This window comes from Mytilus californianus, unplaced genomic scaffold, assembly GCF_021869535.1.
Source record: "Mytilus californianus isolate M0D057914Y unplaced genomic scaffold, xbMytCali1.0.p SCAF_12, whole genome shotgun sequence".
NCBI classification, from domain to species: domain Eukaryota; kingdom Metazoa; phylum Mollusca; class Bivalvia; order Mytilida; family Mytilidae; genus Mytilus; species Mytilus californianus.
Window position 1 is genome coordinate 27626584 of NW_026262604.1, and position 24530 is coordinate 27651113.

General features: G+C 32.0%; 1 protein-coding gene across 2 annotated transcripts; it reads left to right on the forward strand.

Moving 5' to 3' along the window:
* The first annotated feature begins 1413 nt into the window (after nt 1-1413).
* Nucleotides 1414-23876, forward strand: LOC127721634 (transmembrane emp24 domain-containing protein 7-like). Of its 2 annotated transcripts, none has more exons than XM_052228406.1 (3): nt 1414-1720; nt 10276-10524; nt 22164-23876. In XM_052228406.1, the coding sequence occupies exons 1-3, from the start codon at nt 1571-1573 to the stop codon at nt 22401-22403; spliced, it is 639 nt and encodes a 212-aa protein (XP_052084366.1). In that variant the 5' UTR covers nt 1414-1570; the 3' UTR covers nt 22404-23876. The 2 variants fall into 2 exon arrangements, with proteins under 2 accessions (XP_052084366.1, XP_052084367.1); XM_052228407.1 differs by lacking the exon at nt 22164-23876 and adding an exon at nt 13407-15897.
* Nucleotides 23877-24530: the final 654 nt, after the last annotated feature.

A 24530-nucleotide genomic window follows, 5' to 3' on the forward strand; every position in this document is an offset into this window, starting at 1 on the left:
CAGATTGAAAAATAGACCACATCGGTGTCAGTTGGTTTTGAAGTTATAATGTGTCCAAACAATACTACGTGCAAAATAAATAACAAAGGTAAATTTTGATATAGGTAATATATAACTGAAAACAAAGTTCACAATGATCATGATGATAGAAATGGAATATATATAGGGCTATGATTGTCTTTGTTAAATTTATATTTATACACCCGAAATGATTAAAAATAAACATGTAGGGCCTATAGCAAATTTAATTCATAATATAATGTACATTGACTTTCTAATAAACTACACTGAGACCCCCCCCCCCCCCCCCCCCCTTAAAAAAGAAGAAGAAATAATCGAAAAAAACTGAAAGTCAATATGTTAAAAATAAGGTACATTTAAATCAGATATAATACAATTGTTGTTGAAGATGATTTAAAAAATATGTTGTTTTTTTCATTCTAGAGCCGCACCGGGAACGTAGAGTAACTTGTGTAGCCCGACTTTTCATTCAAGTTCAAGATTATCATTGTTATTAATGGGACAACCATTGATATTCGTTGGGAGGATGATATTTTCCGGGTGTATAAATTTCATATGTTTCTTCGCATGCTTATTTTTGCCGCGGCTTTGCTGCGCGGAAATGTATTTTCTTGTGCAAAGATATTTATTTTCAGTCTCTTACACCAGGCCAAGTAAGTCATTTGACCCCCACTCCCAGATAAACAAATGGTCGTCTCCTAGCTAATTGTTTTTTCCCGGACTTTATTAGAAAAAAACAAACTATATTTTCAATATATCATTTTTATCTAACATACAAAAAAATGTTTAACTCAATGTTGTATTTATTTTTTTGTAAAATTTTCAATGGAACAATTATTTTGTTCACTTTCCTTCTGTTTCGGAGTTGGGCGACTTGACCACCAGTGTAAGGATAAAACAGTTAACCGTATCTCATCCGATTTAATTGAAATCAGGAAACTTTGGGAAATGCCACTCATGTGCCACTCTCTGAAAACTGAGGAACCCGTGCAACATCTTGTCAGTGGACAATACACCTATATACCTTAATATAACACATACATATGTTAAACCTGGGAACAGTATATCTAACATATATGTTCCTGGTTAAACATGTTATATTATGGTATATTTGTAATTTTTTTCAGAGACAGGTGCCTGTGGACGTTATCTAAATCTATCTAAATCATGGGACTATTCCAGTTAAATCCTTGTTTAACTTCTTATTATATTAAAGAAGAAGAAGAAGTCATTATTCGCGTCTCCGAATTCTTTAAATGGTCCGAAAAGTCTTTATTTGTCTAATTTGCAATACTCTGTTCAGTCTGTGAACAATAGCTATAACGTGTATAACTAATATGTTTCAGGTTCGATGACATACAAAAATGGGTTAGTTCCCTTTAGTGGAAATCTTTCGTATGCCACGTAATTTTAAACTACGCCATCTTTCGACAAGACGATTAGGAAGGACTTGACAACACATGGTGCACACGTTTTAATAACTGTATTGTTAATATAAGAATAGATTGACACGAACTTTGAATATCAGATTTAGCATCCCGTGTTGACAATGAGCGAAAAATTGATCGGTATCATCGCACTACTTAGTTTATTGTCAGTCGTGTTTGCCGGCGAACTGACATTTGAGTTACCAGATAACGAAAGACAGTGTTTCTTTGAACAAATTGAAAAGGGTGTACAGTCTACCCTTGAATTTCAGGTTTGTAAACATCAATAACAAATATAAATATATGAAACAACAGAAAGGGTTCAACCCTCGATGCAAACATGCATATTGATTATCAATTTAGTGTAAAACACATTGACATTGACATTGTAAATGTATGACATATGTTAGGTTTGTAAGTCCTCAGACACAATGAATAATTCATAAAAGAAGAACTAATGGATGTCACTGTTTGAAAGTTCGGACTACCAAACTTCATTTGCAAAGACATTGAGAGACTTCAAGGTAACAATGGTAGGACCGAAGAAGATACAATATCATTTCCTTGGTCACCTTCTTTTTGTCCAACTAGGGTTAGTCGAGTTGACTTGAGTTTGGATACTTAAGTTCCTAGATAGTTGTTTTAACAGTGTGATTTCATTTTAAACGCAAATGTCACATCATTATGTCAGAAATCTATAGATGCGTAATGCAGTGTTGGGATCAATACAGCATTGCAGACTGTGCCAAATGGCATTAGGGTTTGTCTGACTGAAAAGAAATTTGACGTTTCTCTACTATATTTTCAACAAAAAATCTGAAAATTTCTTTCTGATCGAATGACATTTTGTCTGACATTTTGTCGGTCAGACAGTTTGGGATACACTGCATTGCCTGCAAGAAAACATCAACATATGGGCGATGTCACCTTACAGTACATGTAGGTTTTCATCAAGGTAAGGGGTCAAACATGAATAGTATGGTCGACTTTTTTAACTGTCAGGGGACTTACTTAAATGAGTGATTTTCTAAATCACTGATTCAAGTAACGTTATGTTCATAAAGGTTGGAAGTTTGTCTTTCTTTAATAATCACCTATTTAAGTAGTACAAATTAATCACTAGACTAAGTGATTTAATTTTATTGTAGCTTTGAATATAGAATACTAATGATCCAGGGACTAATTATGTTGCTAAAATTATCAGAACCAGCATCTGTGTTGATAGGATGACCGGGTCATGTCAGGTGATGACCTTGTACTAAATCTAGGATAATAAAATAAAAATCACTTGTTTAAGTAGCATACCTCAATTTTCCTTCCAAAAAATCACTTCCTGAAGTATCATTATTTTAATAACCCCCACTAATTTCAACACCCCTGAACAGTGAAATTTTGATTGCGAACAGTAGAATTTTATTACATAATCTATAAGATGAAACCTTGAATTTTACAGGAAAAATACTCCCACTGCTGGGAAAAATCTGTTAAAAAAGTATCAGTTCATTATGTAAAGCCATTTTTATAGCATTTTTTCAACTAAAATAGAATTTGCAGCTAAATGATTGCATCAAAGGCATAAACCGTGCTGCTTAAAAGAAGCACAAAGTTCATTTTTTTTCAATTTTACTAATGAAAAGATATTATCCAAACTTATGTGTTACAAAATTTTGGTAAAACTACAAAATCACAATTTGTGACAAAACTTCGAAATTGCAATTAAAAAAAGTGATTTTGTGATTATTTCAATAAGTCCCCTGACTGTTTAAGTGGCAATCTGTTTTAATCATTACATTTGCTTAATTCTCCTGTGTAATTTAGGCATGTGCATAGAAAAATATCAGGGGTGTACAAATCAAATCAGCACCTGGTCATTTTGGCACCTATAGAAAAAATCTATTTGGTACAATGCACCTGGTCAAATCGGCATCTAATCAAATCGGCACCTATTTTAAGTCATTTCAGCCTTTGATAATTTAACTGGCACCTAGTATTTTTTTTACCGTTTTCTCTCCTTTTTATTTGAGAATAGTTTTTTGTTTTTTTCTATATATATATTTTTTGGCAAAACTTACAATTATTTCAGAGGTTCATTTTGCATGTTTTGTACATCCTTAAAAACTCAGCACATGTAATTAAGCAGTAAGAATACGCAATAAACAGTAATCAGTTGGCTTTCTGTTTGAAGTTTCCTCAATATTTATTAATAATGTCTTGATTGGTTATCATTTTAAAAACTTACGAACTTATATCAATTACAAACAATAACCAGTTTGTTGTTTTAACAATTTTCAGGAAGTTTTTGATCTTTTATAATTAAAAAAAAAAGTAAACAAAGAAGGCATTATACAAGGTGTTTTTTAATCCACAGATGAGAATAAAAACTATTTTTATCATTGTATACTATATTGTAATTTAAATTGTGTTTTTTTTCCCTGCATTTCCTGTCTACTTGTATAAAATGAATAACTTAGTAATGTGCAGTTGTCATGAAATAGAGGTTCATTTATTATATAAGTTCCAATAGGAACAGATAGTATGGCCCCATTGTTTATAACAAAGTTTCCATTGGAAATTCTGTTACGCACAACAAACATATGTTGACACCTCGAGTGAAAATATTAAAAAAATAATGAAAAACAGAGTCTTCAATAGTTTACTTGCAAAACATAATGTTAATTGTGGTTGCTTAATTAACCAGGTCTCGATTTGACTAGGTGCAGAATTGACTATAATGGTTGCTGATTTGACCAAGTGCTGATTTAATCAGGTGCCAAAGTGACTAGAATTCTGTCATGTAATACCTGGGACATAATATATTGACGGGACTTGACACTTGACAATTACCTTATCGGGTCAGTTCTAATTACCGATATGGTACAGGAAGGTAGATGTGTCAAATCATGTACCCGCTATAACTGAATTCAAATTGAAACGGTTTTAAAATAATGATTGGAAATTTTCATATATTTTAAAACACTACCATGACTACTGTGATATCTAATATATTTAAAATGATGACATAAACAATTATACAGAAACTTTAAGTTGTTTATAAAAGAAGAAAACAGCAATTGCGAAGCTTTTCTACTCTTTTTGTTTCTATTTCTTCTTATTAAACAATAAAAAATCAATTTTGCACTTAAAAAGTGTTCGAATGTGTTGGTTTTTTTTAGAACACTTCAACAGAATCCGAAAGAAAACTTGTGTTTTAAAAATAAAAAATTTCATTAAAATTTGGTTCAATACATATCTTATTAATTTCAATATAAACATGATAAACATTGAATAGAAGTATAGATCTTTTATTATTTTTTTTGTCTTAAGGCATACAAAATCTTTTAATTGCCCTTCTTTTATGATTCTTTGTTTAATTTGTATTTAGTTTATATTGTTTTATCAATTCACATTATTTTAAGAAGGGTAACTTAAAACAGGATTAAACAGGGGAAGTAACCCGAAATTTCTTTGAAGTGTTTTGCTTCAAAAGTCGTTAATTATCGTTAATTAGTACTATGTTTGACACCCAAGCTGTCAAGTGAAGCCATTTAATTTCACATGGTCTGTGATTTACAGGTAATTACAACCCTAATCAGTGAGACAAAAACGTATTTACTGTTGACTTGTCATTCAAGGTTAAAATATCCCAAAGGGGGAGATTCTATACTCCCGCGCGGGAGGGTACCGGCAAGCGGGAGATATACCGTTTTTCGCCATTTGAGCGGGAGTATCCCGCTCAAAACGGGAGGGTTGGCAGGTATGCATTAAATAGTTTTGATCACAGATTTGTTTTCTTAGTAGAAATTATTATTATAATCATTATGCTTATGATTACCAGTTAGTATAATAGTCCCAGCCTCCATTTGATAAAACCTTATTATTTATACAAATGTACAATACAAATTTAAAGAGATATTTATATTTTATTTCACATTGGGAATTTTAATTGTTTTCAAAGAGTTTGAACTCCTGTGATGTAGTAACCATTCAACTTCCTGTGTACAAGGTGTCAGTTTAAACTCATTAGAACATGTATATGTTGTGATTTACCTGGTAATCAAATAATTCACACCTAATTTACATGTCATACTTTGAAATTATGTCTCGGAGAGATGCTTGTGTATATTCAATGAGAAATTAATTGCCATTTTCTTTTAAATATATTTAATCTTAAAAATTAATAATTTCGTTACATTTTATGTGTGTTGATCAAAAATTGTTTTCTTATAAGACAATTATTATTGTAATTATTGATGGTATGTCATTAAATTGATTTCTTTCATTAGAAAAAACAATATATTTTAACTTTGTTGACTTATTATACGCCCGTTTACAAGACGTATTATGGTATACCGTTGTCCGTCTGTCTGTTTGTCCATCTGTCGTCAACATGTCGGACATTAACTCAAAAACGCTTTGACCAATTTGCATAAAACTTTGGTGAATTGTTTATATCTATTGATGTGAGCTCCCTTTCGTTTTTTATAAATTTTAGATTTTACGTTTCCAAGTTGTGGGGTTTTATTCATTAAAAAAAGGGGGATTTTCCAATTTTCGGACAATAATTCAAGAATGCTTTCACCAACTTGCACGAAATTGTGGTGAATTGTTTATATCTATTGACATGAGCTCCCTTTCGATTTTTATAAATTTGAGATTTTACGTTTCAGAGTTGCAGGGTTTTATTCATAAAAAAGGGGGATTATCCAGTTTTCGGGACAAAATCTAAAAATTATTTCAGCATTTCTTATGAAACTTTAATGAATTGTTTATATCTAATGATGTAAGCTCCCTTTAGAATTTTATAAATTTTACATTTTACATATCTGAGTTATGGGCTTTTATTCATTAAAAAAGGGGGGATTTTCCAGTTTTCTGACAATAACTAAAAAAATGCTGTCAGCAATTCTCATGAAACTTTGGTGAATTGTTTATATCTATTGATGTAAGTGCCCTTTTGATTTTAAAAAATTTCTAATTTGACATTGAGAATTAGTTGAACTATATTTGTTTATAGTCTGACAACAGATTTACTAAGTATTGCACAACAGCACAGTGTATTGCACAACAGCAAGAAATCTTTAATTGAATATAAATTCAATTCATATAACCAATTTCAAGTTCTTTGACTACATTTATTCAGAAACCTATAATATGTCAAATATTTAATTACAATCCAAATTCAGACCTGTATCAATCTTAAATATTGTGTCCATTTTTGCCCCAACTGTTCAGGGTTGGACCTCTGCGGGCGTATCCAGCTGCGCTCGGCAAAGCAGTTTATTTTAGTTAGGCCACAATTAAAAATATTTCAGTTTGCCCAAACCCGACCCATGATGACTGGGTGTGGGTAGGTAGGTAGGCAAATTCTTTTTTTTTTATCAGAATTTGCATGAAAATATTAAAACAGTATATCTTTTTTTTCCGTCAAACCTTTGTAGAGACAATCAAAAGCCATGAAAAACTGTCTGCCATTTTCACATGTTTTACTTCTTTACAGGGATGTCACTAGGTTTTGAAGTAGCAGGATTAATAATTAAAGTAGCAGGCAAGCTCGTCGCCCATCACGGCGAGGTTTTTTTTTCTAAAATGGTGCAAAAATCCTGCATTCTGGGGGCTCCTGAACTCTAATTTAGTCCTAATCAAACACCATTTTTTTTAATGATGATAAGGTAAATGAGCAGCAAGATGGTCACATATTTTCTATAAAGTTGATCACATAAATTTTATTATCACTATAACAAGACTTTCAGCTAACAAGTAGTTGGAAGTTGTTTGAGGAAAATGATGAAGGATGACTCTGTAAGACATGGTGATCATTCAGGAAAAGATTCAAATTTGATCTTATTAGTTGAAAATATTTTTAGTTTAACTGTAGACATGCAATTATTCAAATAATTCGAACCCATAGACATTTTTTTTTATTTCTCAGTATTAATAATTTCACATACTTATTACAATAAATCAAATGATGAATTGGACTGTTGCAGGCAAAAAGGTGAACTCTTTAAGGATGTACTTTGATGAAATTAAAAAAATGTAGAATTTAAAATTGATACTATAAGTCAGAAGACTTCAAGAGCATTTAAGTTAAGAAGCAAACTAATGGAAAGAGAAGAAATCTACAATCTGCTTAAATTTTGGTATATGACCTTTTATGAGTTATTAATTGAAGTATTATATATGGGAAAAAAATGGGGGTCATGGGGCAAAATATTTTACCCTGTATCGTAGGAAAAAACCAGAGTCCAAACATCTGACAGAAATTCCAAAACCTGACCTAAGTACATCCTTAAATGCATAATCATGCAGGGCTCACACTACTTCAGAATCATAGGCAGAAGTGACTTCTCTTTTTGAAACTGATAGGGAGAAGTGCTCCTTTGCACACTGTGCTACAATGTTTGGTTTTTACTACCTATAGTACAAAGGGTCATATGTAAATAATGTTCTTTTTATATTGTTCAATTCATATATGAGTATACAATTAAAGTAAAAGTTCAAATTCAAAGTTGTTTAAGTTTAGGTTCTTGTGAGAAACTACCAACTAAATATCTAGCACTAAAAAGATTTTTTTTTATGACAAAAAGATAAAGAAATTATAATATATAAATCACAATTCAATTAAAAAACTATCTTGTTTATCATGTTTATGAAATTCAGTGTTTCTCATCAAAAGATATACAAAGTTAAGCTGGGCCATATATATTGATATTAGTATTATAGTCCCAGAGCAAGGATTTGTATAGTCTCACTATACAAATCCTTGCCCAGAGTTAATTAAGCAAGTTTAATTAATATTTTGAAACAATCCATATATATGGAATTATATACATTAATCAAGTAAATCTAATAAATAGTCTGTTAATGCGTGTGGAATACGCAATTTTTCCATTTGGGACCAATTTCCTTGTCAGCTGTTCCATTCATGCGTCCGTAGTTATTATTGTAAAAATACGGATTTCGGTCATAGCTGGTCCGTTTCCGATCCGTAGTTAGAAATCAGTTAATGGCGGACGAAGAAAATTTACAAAAATAAACGATGTTTGACAAGCTATTTGGAAAGGAATATAACGTTTTTAATGCAATAAATGGATTAAACATTAACTGGAGGCAATTTTTATCACGTTCAAATGAAGTAACAAACTTATTTTGTCGCCGAAAGTTAGATTGATGTACATGTACGATCTCGTGTAACAAGTACCGGAAGTGAATGAAGTGATAAAAAGTTGTTTTTTATTAAATAATCTGCTTCACACTGTAAAGTAAATGCTTAAATCTCTGTTCTTCAGAAAAATGAATCGTTTATGTCTGAATTTCTTTAATTATCAATGTTTCATCGACTTGGTAAAAAATGAAAACTTTGTGAAAATATTATTTTTGACAATTTTGCAGTAGCCGGTGCCAAAGCAGAAGTAACCATTCTTTAAATCCGAAGATAAAAACCGAGAACATCGAATATCGATTAACTGCGTCTCTTACACGCTTTCTTTTAATCTTATTCACAGTTACTTTCAAACGCAAAGACGACGAACATTAAGTTTTATACGATGACGGAGCGGACACGAAAAAGGTCCGAAAAAATAAAAATATTCAAAAAAACGGCAAAAAAAGAATTTGAGTCGGCGGGGTTTTTTTGGGTCGGTCGCGTTTGGGCAAACATACAATATTTTTATTTTGGCCCTATATCAGAATATATTGCGTTACAGAAGTGTGTCTAAATGTAAAAGGATAATAAATAAAAACAGGGGCCATAAATCAGTGACTACTTCACAACGCTTTAAATCACTTCACATCTCTCTTTTATATGTCATTCTAAATAACAAATTATATTTTGTAATACTTAACAATGAAAACGTATTTGACAATCGTTTAAAATTATTCCGTAAATTCACACAGCCATTTACATCTTTCTCTCCAAATCCTCGCAAGTCTCGTAAAATCTCGTGGAGTATGGTAATTCGATCATATCTTAAGGAAAAACCTACGAGATTCTAATCCCGTTAGTATAATGGTCCCAGGGGATACTAAAGACTTTTCAATCACAACATTGAAAGAACATCTATCCTGGAACTTTTCTATCAAACCCAACTCCCCCTGAATTGTACAATTGATTGTTAATCAAAACATTAAAGGTAATCTCAAGTCTAATTAATCTAGACCATACAAAAGAATTATTGAAAATGCATGTAGACCATTTGACATCATGATTGGTCAAAATACATTGTGGACATTAGGGAAATGGAAAGGGAATCGCAATTCTGACCCTGATATTTTTTCTACAAATTTTAGTTCCTGTTCGGAATATCTGGATTTTAGGACTTTCTGTCATCGTTTTTTATTCTATTTACTAAAACGTTATACTGATAGGGAGTTTTATGAATATGTCAGCCTAGCATGATGCAGACAACAGAAGGCTTCTGTTTTGGCTGTAAAGCTTAACAAATGCGATAATAATATCACTCTGAGTGAGCTTCCATGTGAAAAAAATGACTAAATACAGAGCTGTTTACAAATGGTGTACATTCTTATCACTTTATTGTGTTTTCTTTATAAACAGAAACATTTATGAAAATGTTCATTTCTTCATAATTCATATTTCGTTTGCATTTTGTTTCGCTCTGTTATGTTTTTATCCTGCATTTGTCCTGTTTTGCACTTTGCAGGTACCCATGTATTCTAGTATTGTTCCAGTATTCTAGTTTAATGATTTGTTTGTACATTTTTCCTTTGATCTTTCTGCCTCATATATATTTTATATCATGGACAGGATTTAGCTGACATGAGATATAGTTAACTTTTTAGATACTCAATTTGCATTATTTTTCAGGTTATATCAGGTGGTCAGTATGATGTGGACATGGAACTGACCGCTCCCAATGGTCAAGTATTATACAAAGACGTGAAGAAGCAGTACGATAGTTTTACCTGGACACCAGATCAAACCGGCGTCTTCAAGTTCTGTTTTAGTAATGAGTTTTCTACATTCACACACAAGATTGTCTACTTTGATTTCCAAGTCGGAGATGAAAAGCCACTTTTTGAACAAGAAGGAAAACATGCAACAGCTATGACTTTGGTGAGTTGGACTTTTATATTTTCTTTAATTACATTGTATTAGCATGAATTGAAATAAATATATATTTCTTTTATTTTGGGTTGATATATGATCAAGCTGAATATTGTTATGAACATTTTGTGATCTTGAGTCTATTATCTCGTGCCGCTAGTTTGCATGCTTTTATTTGTAATTAGTATTGCATGAAATTTCTATTTTCATTTATTTTGCTTATCATTGTTCAATAAACAGGTATACTATATGCCATTATCTAGTTAATACTGGAAGTTGCACCTTGATTTGGGTTACAGAGGCATAAATGCAATTGAAACAATGGCTAAAGTGTGTGCTCACTTAATCACAGGTATATGAAAGTATTCCAGTTCCACAAGATTTTCTTAAACTAGGTTTTGATATTAAAAAAAAACATTAACCAACTTAATTCAGAGTGATTTATTTACTAGACAGTGCTACAGTTGGTGGGCCCTTTTTTTTTTGGAGGGGGTGTGGGGAGGGGGGGGGGGGTGTGCAGGGTTTTGAAAAATTCTGTTATATAAATCATTTTGAATATATCTATGCAAAACAGGAATCCTCTCTTGTTCAAATGTGAAATACCTGAACAAAGTTGCAAACTTATTTATCATTTTGTCTCTGGTGGCATAGGCCTTTAAGGGTTGTAGAGAACGTATGCCCCCATGATAGTCAAAAAACACCTGATTCCTATGATTTTGTAGCATAAAATTGCCCAAAAATTTGTTTTCCTTGCTACGCCAGGCAGTATACATTTCGTTTTCTGATATTACGCACCCTTTCAAAATTCTTGGATTCGCCTCTGGTACCACATACATGTAGAACACTTAGTGTGACCATCAATATATTAGTCCATTGTAGTCATTAAGTAGTTTTACAAGGGATAGATTTATGGATTGATTGATTGATTGATTGATTGATTGATGTTATTTGTATCAATCTTGTGACTGGTACTAAAAATGTACTAAAATTTACCAGTACATGTTTATAAGTTGATAAAACCTGTTTATTGAACAATACCTTTACCTGCATGTTGTACTTTCCCAGCATGAACGCATCATCTTGATCTGACTATTAGCATATTTATCAAAATCAGTAAGGTTGATAATTTTGTAGCATTTTAAACAAATTGATATGAATTGAAACAAAAGGAGATGGTATGATAGTTTTGATACATTACTGGACAGAGAATTATTTTTGGTTAAGCAAGTTTTTGTGGCTAACTTGAGGTATGAAATAAAATTATATATATAAATTATACTTCTAGTGTATTGTTTAAAATTTCTGAGACCATGGAGACTATGGTTTCAAAATCGAAAGAAGAATTTATTTGGCGATTTTCTGTTTAGATTTGAGTTTCGGAAGAAATGGCTATATCATGCATACCTTCAGATCATTAAAATTATTTTATAAATATTCTTTAGAATTAGAAATTGTTAGATCAATATACTATGATAGCCATGATATAGTTTTAGATTTCATAATCATAAACATGATAAACATGCTGACCATGCTGAACACTTAATCAGTAAAACTTCCTTTGACTAACAATCAGTCAGGGTTAATACTTAAACAACATGAACAAGTCATGTTTATTTACTTGAAGATGTAAGTAATGTTTACTTTTATTCACAAGTAAATTTGTAAGATTATAATTTTATTTTCAAGGATTGAATTATCTCCCCTTATTATACTTTTATGAATACTTACATGACTTAAGACAAGTTCTATCAATGACAGACAATAAAACACTCTATTTATAAGGGCAATGTAGAGTAGAAAATTCAAGAAAAAAAACTTATAAGTTAAAAAATCTGAATATCGAAAGGACAAAACTATACATGTACCTCCAAAATAATTTACCTGGACCAGTGAATAAAGAACACTTGTATAAGTATTACACCTGACTGGCAATAACAATTTACTAAATTTATAAAGCTTTTTTTTGTAATTTAGTCAATATAATTTATTTAATCACAAACAGATTGTGTGCATAATAGTCAGAAATCTTAATAGTACAGATATATTTAGCAAATTAGAGCTCTTGTCTCCAAGGAATTGATTCGACAACGCAACACAAAATCTCTGATTTGATGAACTTTCTCCCCCCACCCTTGATTTTCATTCTTGGTGTACCCTGAATATAATTTTTGGAACCATTTAAAGTTACTAACAATGGCAGACCACCACATTGTTTAAAGAACCAGCAAAAGTTTGTACCCTGTTAGTCCTTGGTCTGACAAAAAAATTAAAGTTTCTTGAACTCGGACCGTTAACAAAAAGTCACCATAAGAAACCGTGCAAAGATAAACATGACCGACAATATGTCTTTTCTATTAAATAAAGTGTAATAAGTATGAATTTGTGCAGATCTTGCATTGTATACCAATGTTAAAAAGAACAAGTGCACCTTTATCAAATTAGCCAATACATTTAAATACCCTTCATTACATATGCATGTGATCTGAATGGTCTGGTTTTCTGTTTTGCCCCGACCAACATGACACCAAAAGTACTGATAAGAAATAAACATTCCAGTGATCATGGTGATATTTGAAGTTATATAATACTGTATATCAGGTTATTTTTGCATCAGGTTTTGTTCACGGTAACGGGATTGTGTCTTAGATGGTGCAGTTAAACCCTTGCTGAAAATATTGTCTTTATTCTTGTTTCATGGCCTTTTACAATGCATTTAAATGAACTGTAAAATGTTTAAGGGAAAATTAAGAGGTAAAATGTCTTAGATAGCAAAAATTCAACACACTTAACATAACCTGATAAACAGTCACATGTATGAAGCATTTTACTGTTAGCATGCTAGGTCAGATCAAGATGTATATCTGGTTACGGCTTATTTTTTTCCTTTGTAGATGGAGACTTCAGCGGTCAATATACACGAAGACTTACGTAACATATTAGATGACCAAACTCATCACCGTCTGCGTGAAGCTCAAGGCAGAGTATTTGCAGAAAATTTAAACGATAGAGTATTCTATTGGTCGTTAGGACAGTCTTTGATTATATTATTTGTTGGAATAGGACAGGTTTTAGTACTAAGAAGTTTTTTCACAGAAAAGAGAACTGGAAAAGCATAATTTATTGTTTATTAGCTTTTATACTAAATCTCACGTAGGCCATCCTTAAAAATTGATGAATTTGCTATGATTTAAAATCAAAATTGTTCTAGTATAAAAAAGCATAATAATTTTGGGAGTGGATATAAATTATAATTGTTGCAAGGAAAATATTTGCACAATGTACCTAAATTTACTCATAAACTGTTGAATTATTATTGTTTTTTTGGAATGAATTTTCATGAACTTCTTATGTAAATATGAAACACAAACTTGTGTCTTCAACAGAATACTAATTTCCCATAGGCTTGTAACATGTATAAATTTTTCTCTATACATTCTAAATTAGTTTTGATATGATGTCATCAAAAATGTCTTGACATAAAAAATTCACAAAATCAAGTGTTAACCAAAAAATTATATTTATAAAACCACAAAAATAAGTAAATCCACATTACTCAGGTTTGAAGTAGAATGTTAACTGTAAACAATTTTTAAGTATGGCCTTATCAACATGATCAAGATATAAATATGAAGTTCAGTCTAATTAAGATAAACTAAGTTTCCCCTGATTTTAGGATGTATATATATTTCACAGTTAGTCAATTTAGATTAGGCCTTGCCGTCATCAAACTTTCTAGCACGATTCTCGTACTCAGACTCAGAAATCAACCAATCAAAACACTGGATTAAGTGTTTCGAGCACAAATTTTGTTCTCCGTGTACTGAGTAAAGTTTTATGACCGAGGGCCCAGGTCTTAAAAGACTCAATGGGCAATGCAATTTAAATGTTGAGATCATTATATTTTAGAGAGTTAATTGAAAATTTTTCTTGTAAAGCATTGTTTTCAAAAATATTTTTGGCAGGTCTAAAGTATAATGAAGTACATGTCCATACTAAAAACAAAAAAACAGGTTTAGTTAGACTGTTATATTTCATTGTAAATTATTTTCATTGCTCAATTCATCGTGTTCATTTCATACCATAATAGAGGAATGAAAGTATTGAAATATTTGGTAAACTAGGACTGGGAGACAAATAGAATACAAGTGATTGGAACTGTAAATTTTTGTCAAAATATTACCTCGTTATCTTATTTTTGTTTCTTCCATTATGCATTGGAAAATACCTGATAAGATTTAACAATTAGCTTTACGTAAATGCCTTTAATGCATCTTCGCTAGCCAAGGATTACGATCCAGTCCCCTCCTGTCCACCCATTGCAGAATTCAGATAGAATTTCGGATCCATGATGTAATGATTTCCATTGGTCTTAGTTGTAACTGGCTGCATCCAATCAAAAAGAACCTTTAAGATGATCACATGTAAATGTAGAAAATTTAAATAAACAATTGCCATGTGAAGATTGTGCAACAAGTCTTTACCCCAAAAACATAGAATGATATTTAGTGACAATCTTAAAGTTCTTAATCAACTAATTAATTGAAGTTTCTGGGTATGTTTCTTGTGCAAATGTTGGAATACCAATGTTTTTTTCGGTTTTTGCTTCACGAAATTTGTAAACACTATATGAGACAAACGTTTTTACACCTCCCTACTGAAGAGTGTTCAAGTGCTACCATTGGTCAAGAATGATGTAGTCGGAATGGGCGTGATTTTTGTCTACTGCATAATGTACTGGTAGATGGCTCATCATTGTCATAACAAATGTTGGCTAAATCTGCCAAGGGTGGAGAGGAGGAGACTGGATGGTAACCCTTGGCTAGTGAAGATGCCTTTAATGTAACATTGCCAATTGCTTATAAACTAATGTTAGATTTGTACTAAATTTGGAAGGCAACTTAAAAAACCTATATTTATACATTTATATATGACATGCATGTTCAGTAACCATGGTAACTGTATTGAATGTTCTGATTCCAAGGCATGTCAGGATGTCAAACTTATTCAAACAATATTGCACTGACTATTGTAACTGAATACACAGAACTCAGAAACTAGATATGTTATGATTTTTGTAACAGTATGAAAAATCTCTAATTTCTTCTCTTTCATGTAATTTAATTGTAGTGTGGATATTGTATCACTGTGTGCTATTTGTATTTCTGTTTTATATGATGTATGTGAAGAAATTTGTGTTGTCGTGAAGTGCATATTTTGAGAATATTTATTTTGTTGTTTTTGTACAGATGTTTATCATTCCATATAATAAGTATAAAAAATTAGTTGTTTTTTTTATATTTAAGGTTTGGTTTATTAAAACTTTTTGTTTTAGAAATTAGCTGTATGGTATAGTGATTTAGTAAATGAAAATATTTTCCAGTAGATTTTAATAGATATATGTAGATTGGTATCATGATCCCAGGAAATCTGATTTGTGGTTAACTCTAGGGTTTACTTTGAAATCTGCAAAGTCAGTGCATGCTCATCTTTAATTTTTATACGACCGCAAATTAAAAATTTTTTGGTCGTATATTGGTATGACGTTGGCGTCGTCGGCGTCGTCCGAAGACACATTGGTTTTTTGCACTCTAACTTTAGTTTAAGTGAATGGATCTCCATGAAATTTTACCATAAGGTTCAATACCACGAAAGGAAGGTTGGGATTGATTTTGGGGGTTATGGTACAAACAGTTAAGGAATTAGGGGCCAAAAAGGGGCCAAAAATAAGCATTTTTGTAACTTCCAGACAATAACTTGTGTGTAAGTGTATGGATCTCTCTGACATTGTACCACAAGGTTCCATATCACAAAGGGAAGGCTGTAATTGATTTTGGGGGTAATTGCCTCAAAATTTTAGGAATTAGGGGCCAAAAAAGGGGCAAAAAACAAGCATTTTTCTAGTTTCATGACAATAACGTGTGTAAGTGTTTGGATATTTCTGAAATTGTACTACAAGGTTCCATATCACAAAGGGAAAGCTGGAATTGAGTTTGGGGGTAAATGCCCGAAACGTTTAGGAATTGGGGGCCAAAAAGGGGCCAAAAAGAAGCATTTTTCTAGTTTCCAGACAATAACTTGTATTCAAGTGTATGGATCTCTCTGAAATTGTACTGCAAGGTACCATACCACAAAGGGAAGGCTGGGATTGAGTTTGGGGGTGATGAATCATAATGGGGTTCAAAAAATTTGGGGGGGGGGGGGTTTCTTATTTTTTTCTTTTTTTCCTTTTTTTTTTTTTCTTTTAAAATTTTCCATTTTAAGTTGGTGATTTCTGATTTATATTTAAAAGCAAATAATAATGATATGGTAGGAGATACACACCAAACAGGATGTGTAAATTATTATATAATAAGTATTGTGCAATAGCAAGAAATTTTCAATTGCACAGTATTGCACAATAGCAAGAAATCTTCAATTGCACAGTATTGCGCAATAGCAAGAAATCTTCAATTGCACAGTATTGCGCAATAGCAAGAAATATCCAATAGCACAATATTGAGCAATAGCAAGAAATTGTCAATTGTACAGTATTGCGCAATAGCAAGAAATATTCAATTGCACAGTATTGTGCAAAAGAAGATACTTCATATAAATTGCTTATTTCTTGATCAATTTCAATGGGGTTTTATTCTTGAATTCTTGGGGTTCTTTAATATGCTGAATCTAACCGTGTATTAAGTTTTTGGATTTTGGGCCCCGTTTTTAAATTGGTCCACATTGAGGTCCAAAGGGTCCAAAATTTAACTTTGTTTGATTTCATCAAAAATTGAATTATTGGGGTTCTTTGATATGCCGAATCTAACCGTGTATTTAGATTCTTAATTTTTGGTTCCGTTTTCAAATTGGTCTACATTAAGGTCCAAAGGGTCCAAAATTAAACTTAGTTTGATTTTAACAAAAATTGAATTTATAGGGTTCTTTGATATGCTGAATCTAAACATGTATTTAGATTTTTGATTATGGGCCCAGTTTTCAAGTTGGTCCAAATCAGGGTCCAAAATTAAACTTTGTTTGATTTCAACAAAAATTGAATATATGGGGTTCTTTGATATGCTGAATCTAACCATGTATTTAGATTTTTGATTTTTGGGCCCCGTTATCAACTTTGTCCACATTGAGATCAAAAGGGTCCAAAATTAAACTTTGTTTGATTTCATCAAAAATTTAATTCTTGGGGTTCTTTGATATGCTGAATCTAACCATGTATTTAGATTTTGGATATTGGACCATAATAGGTGAATGTCCAATTTAAAATTTTTAAGTTCTTAGACCACATTCATTCTGTGTCAGAAACCTATGCTGTGTCAAATATTTAATCACAATCCAAATTCAGAGCTGTATCAAGCTTGAATGTTGTGTCCATACTTGCCCCAACTGTTCAGGGTTCGACCTCTGCGGTCGTATCAAGCTGCGCCCTGCGGAGCATTTTATTATTGTGGTTTTTTTTTCTTTTTGCTTATCTAGAAATCTAATTGTCAGAAGTTTATTTGGAGTTTTTCTATTATTGTTTTTCTTCTCATGAATAGTAATTTAAAAAGTTTCTCTGCATTGTTAAGTACATGAAGAATGTAAACCTAGGGACCATTTTTGGAGACAATCTGAATGTTTTTAATTCCAGATTATATACCTTCAGATTTCTGTTGTTGAATTGTGCTCTAAACCAAAACATATTTTTTTATTAAAGTAGAATACCATTTAGAAATAAATATGTAATTGTTATTTTTTGTAATAACTCAATAAGTCAAGGATCATGATGAAAGAGTATTTAATAATATAATTTAAAGTACTTTGTACTTTTGTTATGTTTTTTCCATTGACAAAAAGATAAAGGGAATAAAATGCTTAGATTCAACTCTTTATATACATGTATTGCCAATAGTGAAAGGTGGTCTAGTAAATGCTCAACTCTGTCCATCATTCAGCCCGTCTGTACTGTAGTAAACTTTCTTAAAAAGTTTTATTGACTTTTCTGAAAGGGAATGGTTTTATATTTAGTCTGCAGCTTGATAATGTAAAGTTGTAGCATGTAAGAAATGTTTACATCTGTCTTGCAACCACTTCCTGTTTGCTGATACTTTGAAATTTTGCAGTACTCATTGAATATTGTACAAGGAAAATTCTATAGTAATTGTAATGCTAAATAAATTGTTATATTCAAACATTTTCAACCCTTAACATTAAATCAATGACAGTACTTTATTCAAGTCCATTTGTACATAGTACGGAAAGCATCTGAGCATTGAATTTCTAATAATTGTTTAAACTTTTTTTTTTGTAAATTGTATTTTTTTTCAAACATTTTGGGCTATGTACTTGCTTTGAATATACATGTATAGGCCTTCATGATATTTTGCCAAAAATTACATGTTTTTATAATTTGCCTAAGGTTTTTTTTATTTATGAAAAAAGTCTGAATAAATTTCTACATTTTAACCATTTGTGTCAAACTGTTTGTTATCTGTATCAAAAACTCTCAAAATGATCAATTTTTCTACACCATGACAAAATGTCCCTCACCCTGTATAAAGAGGAATTAAATTGTGAGTAATTGTGGTATGAAAGTCATAATATGGAAAAAGACCCATAACTCTCATAAATATGGTCAATTCAAAATGATGGTATAATAAGGTCAACTATACATAACAGCAAACAATCCTACTAAGTATGATAATTTTCTGTCAGATGGTCTTAAGAGGAGTGGATTTCACAAGGTGACACTATTGCAATACTCCAAAAAAATAGTCATAGTCCCATAACTCCCTTAAAATGTTTGGATCAAAATGATGGTAAAATATGGTCAACTACAATTCTGTTAAGAATGAGAGCTTTCTGCAAAATGATCTCAGAGGAGATGGTTTCACAAGATGCCTTTTTTTTTACAATACTAATAAATGGCCAAAGACCTATAACTTCCATAAAAAAGGTCAAATCAAAATTGCAGTATAATATGGTCAATTACGTATACACACAATGGCAACCAATCCTACCAAGAAAGAGGTTTCTGTAAAATGGTCTGAGAGTAGTTGCTTTAACAAGGTGCTGATGTTACAACATTTCAACAAATTGTCAAAGTTCCATAACTCCGATGAAAATGGTCAAATCAAAATGGCGGTATAAAATGAACACCTACACATGATAGCAAACAATAGTACAATGTATAGGAACTTTCTGTCATATGATCTCCGATGAGATTGTGTTCACAGTGTGTTATTATCACAATACTTTCAAAATTAGCCATAGTCCCATAACTCCTGTGAAAATCGTTGAATAAAAATAACGATATAATATGGTCAACTACACATGATGGCAATCAATCCTACCAAGTATGAGAGCTTTCTGTACACATGACTCCAAGGAGTTGCGTTCACAAGCTATTATTGTAACAATACAGAAACAAGTGGTCAAAAGTTCCATAACTCCTTAAAATAAAAATCCAAATCATACTGAAGCTATGAAGATGTTTCTTATTTGTGAAAGGCTCATAAACATGTGATTTGAATTAACTCTTTTTGTGTGATCTCAATCCGTATAATTTTTGGTGCTGATGTTTAGTCTATTAAGCATTTTGTCATGTTTTAAAGTAGAATCAATTTTAATTATCTGTGGGGTATATGTCAATGCCAGTAAAAAAAATGAAATGTCTGGGATCAATGAATATACGATCTTTAACTAAAATTTAATCAAAATATGTAGTCATTAAATTTATTGGAGATTTCCAGTGACGAAATTAAGAGGAGGATAACAACACCATGACATAATAAAAAAAATCGATGAAAAGTTTCCCTTGACTTTGGACAGGCACACGAACATGTGGATTTGTCAAAATTAATTCAACAACCTTTAAATTTTTGTATGCCTATTGGAAATCAGATTTTTTTTTGTATTCATCGAATTTGCTGTCCCAGTAATACAAGACCTTATGATCTCTTGGTTTTATTTTCCGATATTCTGCTGGTTTATAGCTTGTCGATCTAAAGCTTGTCAATCATAGAAGGCTGAACGGTGATCTCTACTAGATGTGTGTTTTTTTTTCAGGAATGTATATTTCCAAGGGTGCTGTTACATTGGCATTGACCTCCACTTCTGCATTTCTCTGTACATAGGCATTCGTTATACTTGACTACATTGGAATAGAAATACTCATTTTGAGTCCACTTACATTTAAAATCGACTACGCTGGCATGGGGTCTCTTCTCTGCTGTGTTCGTTCGCCGACCTAGCATTTAACAGCTGAACCAATTCTTCCACGAACTGTTGAATTTGGACATGCAAAATAATTAAAATAACTTGTTTTTACACCTTCAGTTCATGACAATTAAAAAAGTAAGAGCGAAATGGTAACAGTATGATTAACGATCTCGGGTCTTGGAAACCGACGTTTAATGCAACAACCTTTCTAAAATACTTTATATATTTCTTATCCCCTAATACCGACATTGAATCACCGCTGCATATACAGTAGGATATTTTTTCCAAATTGCCATTTAAAAAGAAACAATTGGTAACGTGTTCAGCATATGTTTGTCTATATATGTTACCGAATGCCTTTACGACACAGTGGATTTTGTAATGGCGCACAGTAGATTTTATCTATTGCATCTGCTGGTCATATACAGACAGCTGGTAATATAGTGTTTCCATATATACAAACATGTAGCGATTACTGTCCAATGATAAGATTAAACCAACTAAATTAGATTAGAACAACCCTGCACGTTTTCTACATCACGACCTTCAGATAAGGAAGAGAATGCATTTTTTGGTCAGTTGTGGTGTATGTTCACACAGTTTCGACTGCTGGATCCCAATTATGGTCACATTCACCTATAATGTCTGTTTGGGTTGCTCCCCTAATTTTGTCAATATAACGGAACTATAAACAACTGACATGCAAGTTGGAGGTTTAACTAGCTATAAAACCATGTTTAACCTACAATATTCTTCTGAAAATTCCTGTACCCAGTCATGAATATGGCAGTTGTTTTCACTTGTTCTGTTGATTGATAGCGTATGATTTTGTCAGTTTTTATGGACTTCCCCTTTTTGAATTTGCCTTTGAGTTTATGTTTGAAAAATAAAGACACAATTAAGATCTCTCAGATTGTTTTCCATAGCAAAAACCAATACCTCATTTTGCTTTATGGCTTACACTGTAAACATTCAGATATGTAGCATTTATGTAATACGACTAAATCTTTTCCTGGAAAAATTACTGAGGGATGTACGAAAATAAAGGTTACCATACTGTGTGTGCCGGTACAGATCCATGGTCCATGGAAAAGAAGGGGGTGTATTTGTGGGAAATGGTTAAACAGCTGAGATTTTTTTGACGATTTTTTTTTGGTTAAAGGTGGTAGAGTAAGCCTTTACGCTGCCAACAATCCCCCCCCCCCTGAATCCGGGAGTGGTATGTTTTACTTGAATATGATTTCATAAACTCGAAACAGTGGTAAAATGATATTTGTAGTTTTGAAATTGCAATTCTTTATTGGAGTTCGGATATGACATCTTTTAGGAATACATTTCTTACCCTATCCATTAAGTTTTTTTTTTGGTTCAGTGGCATACCATGAATGGATTACAATAACATCGCCCCCTAACTACAATACGCTATATCAAACTTATGGTGCGCATATTTTACATTGTAGATGGAGACAGCGTCTGAAGATATCCATACATCACTTAGAGAGGTAGTTGATAGCCAGACACACTTCAGATTGAAGGAAGCCAAAGGTCGAATATACGCTGAAGATTTGAACAATCGCGTTTTCTACTGGTCGTTAGGACAGACATTTTTTATTCTATTGTTAGGAATTGGACAAGTTTTTGTCCTAAGAAGCTTTTTCTCTGAGAAAAAAGGTTACAATTCGACCCCAATTACGTCATAGTCTTTGTACTGAATAGGAACAAATTTCCATATCAAATTGGTATATATTTTCCTAATCTGTGTTAATGATGCTAGTGATGATTATTTTATATTTTTCGGTCTAAAAGTACATACTATTTTGCAGGTTTATAATCTTATTAATCACCATATTTTTCATGGTGTTTCCTTTTTTGCTCTGTCATCTCTCTCACGTGACAGAATCTTGACAAGAAAAACTCTTAGGGTAGACAAGATTAAGTACTAACGAACAAATTTCTTAAATCAATTGTATAATTACCAAAAAGTACTATATAATGCTAAGTTATAGTATTCTCGCAAAAAAATGTGCTGTTCATCTATAAATATGTCACCATTTTAACTTTTTTACATATCAGAATTTTTTTTTCAAATTAAAACAAAAGTTGAATACTGTGTCACTATTACTGTGATATTAGAATTTGAAATGGCAAAACGAGGTAGCGTGCAAATCCTGCAACATGGTTTTCGTTATCTGGCTTTAGAAATTGTATCTGTCAAAGGGGTTATTGAGACATTATTCGGACAAAAAACAGACGTTCATTTCAGAAATTACAAATTTCATCTATTAATCTGACATAATTTCATTTTCCTTTTACATATTTTCAAAGAATCAACTTGTAGATAGAACTCACCATCACGATCATGGTGTCCAGATACGCAATACATTTTGCTCAATTGAAAATACCCATCGACTTCGGATTATCACATGTATATATATACGAAATTGTATTAAAGTTGAGTAGATTTCTTCTCCGCTAGCCAAAGGTTATGATATGCCCATGAACCTCTGGCTAACGAAGATCAGTAGGTTTATAGAACAGTAACTTCTTTCATTTGTTAAATTATTAATTAAGACGTAAGTGTTGACTTCTTTTACTGAGCCTTAGAATGAAACAATCAGGGTAGCTGTAGTCCCATCAACAACAACTAATGTAAGCCAATGCAAACAAATGAGAAATAAATACCTCGTATGTTGGGGATTGTGATGTACAACTTTTTCTCGTTTCTTATTTAGAGTATATGCAGTTAGATTTGTATTATAAAAGTTATCTAAAACATCGGTGCGGACATTACATGTAGAAATCGGCAAAGATAGAAATAGGAGGGTCTAGATGGTGTTTTTTTTTACAGAATAGAGTATGTTTGGCAAAAATTGGGGACAAAAAGAATACAAAAATGATTCAAGACCCCTGTCCAAACCCTCATATATACCATGTCGGTGCACAAACAAGACCAGTGCATTTATGTACATGGGACAATTATAAACCAGTAACTACTAGTCTCATAATTTAACCATCTGTGCCTGACTGATACGCTCAAAATGCCACGCAAATGTCATAGATATTGCCACTTTCAATTCCTTTATGTACTAACGTCAAACTTACTATCATGTGAAAGTTTGGTAGCAGACTTGTTGTTTTCTTTTTCTCCAATAAAACGTATTTTATATGTTCAACTATAGTTGTGTTTATATTCCATCAACTTTGAAATTGTATGAAACAAACTCATCAAAGATACCAGGCTTATAATGTTGTACGCCAGTCGCGCATTTCGTCCACAAAAGACTCGTCAATGTCGCTCGAATAAAAAAAATGATCAAAGCCAAAATAAAGTACGACGTTGAAGAGCATTGGGGACCCACATCCCGAACGGTTTTGCCAAATACAGCTAAGGTAATCTATTTCTGTGGATATAATATAATTAAGCCGATAAACAAAAGTTCAACCTATAGGTGTCAGACCACCAATTCACTCCCTCCAATTTAGAACGTATGTAAAAGTAGCCCTACTCTGACACAAAATAGTGCTTTTGATGTCATTGTTTACTTAAACTAACCAACAAATTTACAGAAATGAACCTTTTGGTGAAAGAGAAATATATTTAGACCATTTTGAGCCAAAATTTACTTGTCTATGAGTTTGCATTAAAAATTGAGGATCAATGCGCTCCATAGTATACTAATTTAAGATTTCCAGAAAACCAGGGGTTATTTTTAGTAGTACTTATTTTGTGATGGGCATTTTTTTCTTAGAAGATTTTAAACATGGGTTAAAAATTGGTATGTATAAAGGTGATACATGTACAATTCAGGATATACCTGGTTTCTATG